General features: G+C 44.5%; 1 protein-coding gene across 1 annotated transcript; it reads left to right on the top strand.

The window, feature by feature from the left end:
- The first annotated feature begins 2287 nt into the window (after positions 1-2287).
- Positions 2288-3275, top strand: LOC125541745 (ethylene-responsive transcription factor ERF022-like). Its single transcript, XM_048705086.1, has one exon. The coding sequence runs from the start codon at positions 2396-2398 to the stop codon at positions 2927-2929; it is 534 nt and encodes a 177-aa protein (XP_048561043.1). The 5' UTR covers positions 2288-2395; the 3' UTR covers positions 2930-3275.
- The last annotated feature ends 8830 nt before the right edge of the window (positions 3276-12105 follow it).

The following is a 12105-nucleotide window of genomic DNA, read 5'->3' as shown; positions in this document are numbered from 1 at the left end:
TTTCAAACATAGTTTAGTTTGTGAAATAGTTTCGTCTTGAGGTCAAATTTATGTTTTTTGCCTAGTTCGTGTAACAAGATTATATTTTGCGTAATTTGCAGGACAGGGCCGCACTGGCAATGCACTTCCTCCTGAGTAATAATAATAATGCTCAAAAAATACTCTGGCTATCGTGATGGTTTTAGCGAGTATACCAAAGAGACAGTCATACGGATGCCGCATTGCACCGTAGCATGATCACGGAGGTACGGGCGTACGGCCGGGGATCTTTCGTACGGCCAGAAGTTGACACGTGTCGTAGTCCGGTCAAGGGTCCCACACGGATGCATACCCCTTTCCCAATTTAGACTGGATCCACCCCTCCCGTAATGAATTCCTAATCATCCGTGCTACAGCCAAGCTACTCCAACCGTACGTGTGCCTGAGAAATGATGTTCTGCGATCGGATCTCGACGCGTCTCCCTCAGCCTGTCAGAAGAAGTCAGAACGATAGTCCAGCTCCAGGCTGTTCCTTCAAAGACCCATACCACATCGGACCTACACCAGGCTACATGCCAATCAATCGACCTAAGCTAGTCACTAGTCGTCAGATCATCTACAACTGGACGCCTCATACATTCGCCCGGTCTCAAAATTTTGATCTAGACAGACGTCTCAAATGCCCGGACTGACCGGCATCCCTCATATGCAGCCCAAATATGAGACGGATAAGGAGGCGTTCGGGCACGCCTCCTATATCGGACCTGGCCCATGCTGACCTATCCGACCCCATATATATTTCTTCACATCTGCTCGCGGGACCAAACCCTAGCCACTTCGCTCCACTCCCCTCCACTCACCTCCGCCACCCAAACTCGTCTCCGGCTTCGTCCGGCTGTCTCCATCATGGCAGGCAGCGGATCTGAGTCCTTCATCTCCAGATCCGTCGACCCCGAGCTCATCCCACGCGGCACCGAGAAGGAGATGGTCATCCGGCTTGCGCTCCGCCGCGCCCGGGAGGAGGCCCGTGCACGGCCGCGCTCGAACTGCTTCCGTCGGGAATCGATTACGTCTGCCCAAATGGCACATGGATTCGGCGCTAGATGGCTGCCTCATCGGAGGCGGTACGATCCGTCTGGCGTCTGAACACGGTGGTGGACGCGTAACTCCTCTGTTGGCGCACTGAGGCAATGGACTCATCGTGGGCGTCGTCCAATGCAAACATGGCGCGGCGTGCCCACCGTGCGTGGCAGCGGGCATGGGACGCGGCGGCGGGGCTCGCCGCGGTGGACGTCGGCTAGGAGGAGTCCCATTCTCTGCCTCCCTGTATGGTGCAGCAGTGCAGGCGCCGCAACCACATGGTGGTGGATGTCGTCGGCTCATTCAAGAACGGATTCATCATCGATCTGACGTTCACAAACAGGTTTCGGGCTCTGACGAGGAAGAGTAGTGCATGGGAGATGGCGGCGCCTGGAGTAGCTTGAGCTGGCTCGTGTCCAATGCCCTACTCTAACTTGCCGGCGACCGAACCAACACTCTGAGGGGCGCAGCCGGCCGCCGGACATGACCACGGCGAAGCAGGACGAGCTGGGAGCAGAACCGAACAAAACTCCGCTCAAAGATCGCTACGTTGCATGTAATAATATGTATATGAGGTTTCTAATTCAAGGTATCCGGATATGGAATGCATTTTTTAAGACGTGGCCGGTGACTATTCGTGGATACACTCGGACGCGTCTATAGATGTTTGAAGAGTCAAATTTGTTAAGTCCGGCTGTAGACGCTCTCACGCGGTTCTTTTTCAGGGTAGCATCACGCAGTTAACCTGGCGACGTCGGCTTGTAACCAAACTCGAAAGGATCGACGACTAATTGCACGGATCGCTTTGAGGCTTGAATTCCTTCTTTAAACGACAACGATATTTCTTCCTTGCAACAACCGATTTGGTGCGCGCGCGTGTGACGATGCGTCGATGCCTATGGTCTGTTTCGCAAGTAGTTGCCTGTTTTCAGTGCACGTTTGCTCCATTACTGCTAGTGACAAGGCTAGCGAGCCTGCTGCTAGCACCGCTAATTACTTTTGAGTGTCCTTTGCTGTCCTTCGCACCAATGTATGCATGCATGTACACTCGGTACACCAAGATGTGGAGTGGTCAGACTGCAACTGCACACGATCCATCGTCCGTCCCACAGTGTATCTGCCAGGAAGGCATTATTATTGCGCGCCAATCATGAAAGCAAATGATGAGCTTAACATAGTAGCCAGCGTACGTATGAAGTGACACCGGTCCTGTGGCAACAGTGCCCCCGTCACTCCCCATCTCCTATATAAGCCCACAAAGATCGCATCCATTTCTGCATTGCATCCCACACTCTTCGATCATCTCCGTCGCAACACGTTGGGCAAGAAGCGATCGATGGAAGAGTCGGGCAAGGAGCAGTCGCCAAACTCAAGCTCCTCCCAGTCTCAGTACAGGGGCGTGAGGAAGAGGAAATGGGGCAAGTGGGTGTCGGAGATCCGGCAGCCCGGCACCAAGACCCGCATTTGGCTCGGCAGCTTCGAGTCGGCCGAGATGGCCGCGGTGGCGCACGACGTGGCGGCGCTGCGGTTGCGCGGCCGGGACGCGCAGCTCAACTTCCCGGGGTCGGTGGACCGGCTGCCCCGGCCGGCGAGCTCGCACCCGGACGACGTCCGCGCCGCGGCGGCGGAGGCGGCCGAGCTCGTGCGGGGCGAGCCAGCACTGGTGGCGCGGGGGGCAGCCGAGTGCCCCGGGTGGGAGCTGGTGGGCGGGAGGGGGAGCGACGAGGAGTTCGAGGTGGACTCGCCCAGGCTATGGGCCGAGATGGCGGAGGCCATGCTGCTGGAGCCGCCAGCATGGGCCACGGGCGCCAGCGAGATGGACCAGGCCGCGCACTGCTGGTCGCACGGGTCCCTCTGGGACGCCTACTAAGCTCGGCCCGTGGGCCGATGTGTATGGCCGTTAATTAGGGGTACGTACGGTACGTGCCATTGACCTCATACCTCGCAACTCCTTTCTCTGGAGAGGGGTAGATGGAGTCGACGCCCAAGGTGAGGCGTTCGAGCCTCACGGGGCTACTCAGAATTAGCCTCAGTGTGTGCGCGAGTGTATTATGTGTGCGTTTTCTTTTCGTTGCGTTTGGCTTGAGATCCTTTGCGGCATCATATCGGCCTGTATCGCGTTTGTTAGTCAGCTCATTACCCGCAGATAATCCGGGATTCTAAGTTGCTCAGGGTAGTCATCCTTTGGGCTTATTTATGGAAAAGTCATCTTGTTAGCTCGAGCTCACATTCCCCTGCCATGAACAGTAAATTGAAAACAACTGTAAAAAAATCAAAAAAATATGAATTTTTTTGTGCCAAACATTGATGAAAGTTTTGAGTGTTTGCAAAGTTTCATTCTGAAATGACATTCGTGGAAGTTGTACCAAAAAAAAACAATGCTACAAAATGCTTTTGAAGATAACATTTTTGGACCGTTCATTTTTTTCCACGACTTCCACGAATGTTATTCCATGATGAAACTTTGCAAGTACTCAAAACATTCATCAATGTTTGCCACACACAAAAAAATCAGATTAAAAAAATAGTTTCAGATTTTACAATTCACACGAGCTCATTTGAGCTTGAGCTAAGATACTCTGCATCCCTTATTTTTGGCTATATGATTGAATAGCGGAATAAGAATCGGATCTTCAATTCGGTGCCCGGGCTCATATGCACCCAGTGAATAGTAAAATAAGAAAATAGCAAAAAAAAGGATGCAAGATGCTTGAGTGCGGCAGGTGCATGCACAATTTCATGACTAAATGGTATTCGGAGAGCTCGCGGCAAAAAAAGACAAAATTAGCTCCGAACATTGTTGTTTTCAAATGTTTCTCACAGGTCTGAAATTTATCTTCTTTGCTGAGAGCTACTGAAATGTCCAAACTCCACGAAATTTGGCACGGACTTCACGCATATGAGCAACTCGCATCACAAAAAAAATTCTGTTTTTTCTACTATTTTTAATGATTTTACTGTTCGCCCGCGGGTGCAGGTGCATCCGAGAGCCAAAATGCCGCTCCCAACAAATACTATTTTCTTCGCACGGGTTTGTTAGTCGGCTCACTCCATGTAGATAATGTGGCATTCTATGTTGCTTAGGCATTAATCATCCAAAAACCGGTTATATTCGGGCGTACTGATATATCAATGTAGTTATCGCTATTCCTCGGTGGCTTAATTTGACTTTCAGTTAAGTGCTTGTTTCTTATTCTTGTTGATCTTTTTAGTTATCTCTTTCTTTATTCTAAACAACATGTACAATGTAGAGGTTCATACACTCGGGACTCATTCATTTCACGCGAATGAACTACTTTCCAATGAAATGTTGTTGGCGTAGGTTTTTTCCTTTGCTAGCGCTCGATTCAGCAAAGGAAAGGGCTACATTATTTCACATAAAAAATTCCATAAACGTACCAATTTCATAGGAATGAACAAATCTACCCAAAGCTCATTTTTGGGCGGAGTTCCAAGACAGGTGCACCATGAGATGCACATTCTGTGAAGTGTCAAAGGGAAGCAACCAGAAGCTAAGTGACATGCATGGGGAGATTGCTTGAGAGTCAGGACTTGGATAAATGTACATGAACCGCTGATGAGATGGGTTCACCTAGAGTTGGCAAGAACAAAGGCAAAAAAACTATTTGAAGTCCAGCATGAGAAGTTGTCATATTAGCACAAGGAGGTGGAGTTCTCTCTCAGAACATATGATGGGAGTGGAATTTGCTTCGAGTTGAACTGATGGGATAGGTGAGGGTATATATAGGCTGGACCAGAAATCTGGCCATGACTCACTTTATTGCGCATCTCGGAGGCTTTGACTGGAATGCTCGGTGGCTCCAAAGTGAACAAAGCTGGCAACTTTCAAATGAATTGTTGGGTCCGAATGAAAACAATCGGTGGCTCCAAAGTGAACACCTCAGCGGTGGCACACTCTCTGTTAAAGGTGCGGAAGTTCCGACTGATTTTTCTTTGAATTTTTGACATGGTAGCAGAAGCTTGCATGCCTGCAGGTCGACTCTAGAGGATCCCCGGGTACCGAGCTCGAATTCGCCCTATAGTGAGTCGTATTACAATTCACTGGCCGTCGTTTTACAACGTCGTGACTGGGAGCACCGAGATTAAAGGAACTAGGTAGACATAATGGAATGTTTTAAGGATTTTAAAGAGTTTTTTGTAGTTCGATCTTTAAGCATGTGGAGCAAAAGGCTCATTATATCATCCTCGTCCCCTTTTGGTAGTATCGGCATGACTATGGATTCAATGTGATCTTGATCGTTAAAATGAAAATGAAGATTCTTTTGGCCTGTCTAACACTTGTATTTAAGCATTTTAAGGGGTCAACTTCCATTTGTTTGATGATGATGGATTCGAATTCCCATTCTGGAGGGATGGATCTCCAACAGAATCAGCTTGCCAGAGCGCAGAAATCCTCCCCTCGGTTCTGCCTCGTAGAGCCTGTGAAAAAATCCAAGGAAAAGTACAAAGATGTGTTAGGGTAGATGGGATTTTATGGCAAAAGGGCGTTGGAAGGCAGTGTGTCGGGGTTAATTTCGGAAAATCTCACGTAGGGGGTCCCGAGCTGGTTATCTTGCCTAGATGGTAATAGGACGAACAAGAGACACGATGTTTACCCAGGTTCGGGCCCTCTCAAAGAGGTAAAACCCTACGTCCTACTTCTGTTGTATTGATTGTGATGGAGTACAAAGTACAGGTGATCTACCTCGAGATCATATGAATGAATCTAATTTAACTCTATGAGCTAAACCCCTTGGCTTATATAGGGGTCGGGGTAGAGATCTGCTCTGCCTCCCGAGTTCCCGAACCTCAGGAAGGCAAGCACATTGTGTTCATATCCCACCTCATCTGAGGGCTGCGATTTCCTGTCCACCCCTTCCTCCAAAGCCTTCTATATTTTTATGGGATCTAGTTCCACCACTTGGCCCCTAACTCCATCCTCCATATCGCCTCGTACATTGTATTTTGCGAGGCCTTCCTCCATATAGAGCCTAATTTCGGGCTTTGGTTTAAATTGTTTGTAGGATCAAAAGTATGTCTAGAGTGGGGGTGATTAGACAACTTAACAAAATAAAAACCTATCTTTCTCCTAGTTTAGTTGTAGGCAAGTGCTACTTGTGAGCTGCATTGGGATTTCCTCGAAGAGGAGAGGATGATGCAGTACAGTAGAGATAAACATTTCCCTCAGTTAGGAACCAAGGTTATCAATCCAGTAGGAGAACCACGCAACACCTCGTTAGCAGTACCTACACACAAGATAACAAATCCTTGCACCCACGCGAACAAGGGGTTGTCAATCCCTTGGCTGTTACTTGCGAGATTAAATTATATGGTGATAGATAGATAGATCGAACAAAAATACAAAATTAAAAATATAAAAAAGTGCAGCAAGGTATTTTTGGTTTTATTATATGATAAAAAGTAGACCTGGGGGCCATAGTTTTCACCGAGGCTTCTCTCTTGAAAATAGCATACGACGGGTAAACAAATTACTATTGGGCAATTGATATAAAAGCAAATAATTATGATGATATCCAAGGCAATGATCATGTATATAGACATCACGTCTGAGACAAGTTGACTGAAACGATTCTGCATGTACTACTATTACTCCACACATTGACCGCTATCCAACATGCATCTAGAGTATTAAGTTCATAAACAACGGAGTAACGCCTTAATTAAGATGACATGATCTAGACAAAGTAAACTCACATATGAATAAGCCCCATCTTTTTACCCTTAATAGCAACGATACAATATGTGGCATGTCCCTTTCTGTAACTGGGATTGAGCACCGCAAGATCGAACTCATTACAAAGCACCTCTTCCCATGACAAGATAAATCAATCTAGTTGGCCAAACCAAACCAATAAGTCGGAGAAGAAATACGAGGCTATAATAATCATGCATAAAAGAGTTCAGAGAAAACTCAAATAATATTCATTGATAGAACTGATCATAAACTCACAATTCATTAGATCCCAACAAACACAACGCAAAAAGTCATTACATCAAATAGATCTCCAAGAACATCAAGGAGAACATTGTATTGAAGATCAAAGAGAGAGAAGAAGCCATCTAGATTCTAACTATGGCCCCATAGGTCTATGGTAAACTACTCATGCATCATCGGAAGGGCAGCAAGGTTGATGTAGAGCCCCTCCGTGACCGATTCCCCCTCCGACAGAGTACCGGAGAAGGCCTCCTGATGGGATCTCGTGGGAACAAAAACTTGCGGCCGGGGGAAAAGTATTTTGGGTGGCTCTCTGATGTCATGGGAATATTTGAGAATTTGTAGAGGTGGAATTAGGGTTGGAGGTGCCACGAGGGCCCCACAAGCCTGGGGGCGCCTCCCGAGCTTGTCGCTCCCTCATGGCTCATCTGGCCATCTCCCGAACCTTCTAGGGTCTCTTCTGGTCCAGAAAAAATTAATCCTAAGTTTTTTCTCCGTTTGGACTCCGTTTGATATTGATTTCTTGAAAAGCCAAAAACATGAAAAAAAAAACAGCAACTGGCACTGTGCACTAAGTTAATAGATTAGTCCCGAAAAATGATATATAATTGCATATAATGGCATATAAACATCCACGATTGATACTATAATAGCATGGAACAATCAAAAAATATAGATACATTGGAGACATATCAACAAGTTTTAGCGATTCTACCAAGTCAAGTACACCCTACACATGCAAGTCTAAGAGTTGAGCAGCGGAAAGTAAAGACTTTGCATATGAATGTAAAGGAGGGATCAAAGAAATCAAACGCAATGAAGACACAGTGACTTTTGGCGTGGTTCCGATAGGTGGTGCTATCGTACATGCACATTGATGAAGACTTCAACCCATGGAGGGTAACAGTTGCGCGAGTCCACGGAGGGATCCACCCACGAAGGGTCCATGAATAAGCAACCTTGTCTATTCCATCATGCCTTATGCCCATGAAGGATTAGCCTCACTTGGGTAGATCTTAATGAAGTAGGCAATCTCCCTACCCTTACGAACTCCTTGGTTCAACTCCACAATCTATTGGAGGCTCCCAAGTGACACCTAACCAATCTAGGAGACAACATGATGACCCACAAGTATAGGGGATCTATCGTATTCCTTTCGATAAGTAAGAGTGTCGAACCCAACAAGGAGTAGAAGGAAATGACAAGCGGTTTTCAGCAAGGTATTTTCTGCAAGCACTAAAATTATCGGTAACAGATAGTTTTATGATAAGATAATTCGTAACGGGTAACAAGTAACAAGTGTAAAAAAGGTGCATCAAGGTGGCTCAATCCCTTTTGTAGCAAAGGATAACCCCGGACAAACTCTTATATAAAGCAAAGCGCTCCTGAGGACACATGGGAATTATTGTCAAGTTAGTTTTCCTCATGCTCATATGATTCACGTTTGTTACTTTGATAATTTGATATGTGGGTGGACCAGTGCTTGGGTGTTGTCCTTACTTGGACAAGCCTCCCACTTATGATTAACCCCTCTCATAAGCATCCACAACTACGAAAGAAGGATTAAGATAAATCTAACCATAGCATGAAACATGTGGATCCAAATCAGCCCCTTACGAAGCAACACATAAACTAGGGTTTAAGCTTCTGTCACTCTAGAAACCCATCATCTACTTATCACTTCCCAATGCCTTCCCCTAGGCCAAAATAATGGTGACGTGTCATGTAGTCGATGTTGACATAACACCACTAGAAGAAAGACAAAATACACCTCATCAAAATATCAAACGAATACCAAATTCACAAGATTACTTATAACAAGACTTCTCCCATGTCATAAGACGGAATGGTGGAAGTTGCTTGGCAATATATCTCAGAATGGCTACGGAAATGCCATGATAGGTAGGTATGGTGGCTGATTTGAGGAGGATATAAGGAGGCTTATGTGTGATGGAGCGTATCATTTCACAAGGTTTGGATGCACTGGGGAGGTTTGCACCAACTCTCGATACGAGAAAGGGCAATGCACAGTACCGAAGAGGCTAGAAATATGTGGATAGGTGGGAGTGCGTAATAGTCCATGAAACCACATTTGTCATAAAGAACTCATATACTTATTGTGGAAGTGTTATTATCCCTCGCAGCAAAGTACTACTCGCATGCCCCTAGGGAGGAGGTTGGTCGGAATTTACCATCGCTCGCCCCTGATTCAGACAACACAAAGGATTTCAATCAGACATAAAAATGCTCAAACCTCCCCACCATGCCATGTCGGACACTTAATTGAGTAGTTATTAAAAAGATTTAATATTGATATTTCTACTAACCAATGATCACGAACTAATACCCTTTCATATTATGACATCAATATAATTAAATCATACATTTCATATTCACTTAATTGAGTAGTATATCATTCTTATATACCTATCATTTTCAGACTAGTCTTATAATTCGTGCACATTACCACTTTATACTTAAGAGACTCTAAAAAATATTTAAGTGGAGCATGAGAGTGCAATATTTCTATAAAATATAACCACCACCATGCTCTAAGAATATAAGTGAAGCACAAGAGCAACTGCATAGCTCAAAATATATAAGTGAAGCTCATAGAGTATTCTACCAAATCATGATGAATGTGTGTCTCTGTCAAAAGGTGTGTCAACAAACAAAAAATGATTGTGGAAAACTAACAAGCAAGCAAAATAAAACTACGGCACAAGACGCTCCAAGTAAAACTCATATATGTGATGATTAAAAATATAGCTCCAAGTAACATACCGATTAATTGTGGACGAAAGAGGGGATGCCATCCAGGGCATCCCCAAGCTTAGGCGTTTGTGTCATACTTGAATATTACCTTGGGTGCCTTTGGCATCCCCAAGATTAGGGTATTGTCGCTCCTTATTCCTTCATCCATTATGATCTCAACCAAAACTTAAAAACTCCAGCACACAAAACTCAACAGAAACTTCGTGAGATCCGTTAATATAACCATCAAATCATAAACTTTAGGTACTGTTGTAAACTCATTCATGATTATTCTTGCATAATACCTACTATATTCTAACTACTCCATGACTTATACCGCCCGATATATTCCATAGCATCATCAAAATAAGCACACTATGCATAAAAAATAGAATCTGTTTGAAACAGACCAGTCTGTAATGATCTGAACTAAAACCACACATTTGTAACTCCAAAAATTCTTAAAATTTATGACCATGTGGGCAATTTGTATATAAATAATGTGTAAAAATTTCAAACCTAAATCACATTCCAGAAGAAAAAAATGTAAATTCCTGCACTGGACGTAAAAGTTTTTGTTTTTGCACATAAGTTAACTATTATCCAAATAATCCCAAAGGCTTTACTTGGAACAAACACTAATTAAAATATAAACCACAATCATTACATTATAAATAATCATTTCATCACACTAAAAAATAAAAATAAAAAATTTAAGATAACTATTGGGTTGGCTCTCAACAAGCGCTATTGTTTTATGCCCCTAGCTAGGCGTAATGCAAAGTTCCAAGTATTACCATCCTCCAAATCTTTTTTGATTAGATCTTCAAAAACTTTCCTTATTAATTCTCTACTCTCATATTCTACTTTTTCTGGTAGGTGAGCTTAAATAGTTGAAGAGACTTTGCTTGGTACTTTTAATGTTCATAACTTCAAACTCTGAATCATCACCACATAGGTCCTCATATAAAACATGGATTTTTACCATCAATAGGATCTATAGCGGTGTTTTCAAACCATTAATCACTAAATCCTCATCAATTCCTTTGGTTATCCATTCAAATTTATCACAAGTGGTGTGGTACAAGGATTTAACTAATTCCGCATGAGGAACTTTCCTCCTAATTTTTTCACCATAAGAATGATAGTCATTAGATTCCAACCTATGCATAGTTGTAGGATCGAAAGTAGGTCTAGAGGGGGGATGATTAGACTACTTGACCAAATAAAAATTTAGCCTTTTCCTAATTTTAAGTCTTGGTAGATTTTAGCAACTTAGCACAAGTCAAGCAATCAACCTACACATGCAATTCTAAGAGTGTAGCAGCGGAAAGTAAAACATTGCATATGAAGGTAAAGGGAAGGGTTTGGAGAAGGCCAACGCAATGTAGACACGGAGATTTTTGGCATGGTTCCGATAGGTGGTGCTATCATACATCCACGTTAATGGAGACTTCAACCCACGAAGGGTAACGATTGTGCGAGTCCACGGAGGGCTCCACCCACAAAGGGTCCACGAAGTAGCAACCTTGTCTATCGCACCATGGCCATCACCCACAAAGGACTTGCCTCAGTTGGGTAGATCTTCACCAAGTAGGCGATCTCCTTCTCCTTACAAACTCCTTGGTTCAACTCCACAGTCTTGACGGAGGCTCCCAAGTGGCACCTAACCAATCTAGGAGACACCACTCTCCAAAAGGTAATAGATGGTGTGTTGATGATGAACTCCTTGCTCTTGTGCTTCAAATGATAGTCTCCCAAATAGTCAACTCTCTCACACAGATTTGGCTATGGTGGAAAGATGATATGAGTGGAAAGCAACTCGGGGAAGGCTAGAGATCAAGATTCTTGTGGTTGGATTGGAATGTCTTGGTCTCAACACATGAGTAGGTGGTTCTCTCTCAGAAAATGAGTAGTGGAAATGTAGGCACGTTCTGATGGCTCTCTCTTGAATAGTGAAGGGGGTGGAGGGGTATATATAGCCTCCACACAAAATCTAACCGTTACACACATTTGACCCAACTCGGTGAGGCCGAATAGGTGAACTCGGTGTGACGATTCAGTTCAAAATGTGAATGTTAGGATTCTTGATGGGACCGACATTATCAACTCGGTGGGACTAATGCGCTAGGGTTAGGGAAAAACCTCATCTTGGTTTAACCAATTGCATGAACTCGGTGAGACCGATTTCAGCAATGAGCAAATATAGAGTTGGTCGGACAAACTCGGTGGGACCAATCGCTCCTTTCGGTGATACCGAAATGTTACGAAAGGGAAACGGAGAGTTTGCATTGCGAACTCGATGGTATCGATCTCTTATTTCGGTGAGACTGAAA

The sequence above is a fragment of the Triticum urartu genome, chromosome 2 (genome assembly GCF_003073215.2).
Source record: "Triticum urartu cultivar G1812 chromosome 2, Tu2.1, whole genome shotgun sequence".
Taxonomy (NCBI): Eukaryota; Viridiplantae; Streptophyta; class Magnoliopsida; order Poales; family Poaceae; genus Triticum; species Triticum urartu.
Note: the sequence above shows the minus strand (reverse complement) of the source record. Positions and strands in the feature narration are given on the sequence as shown.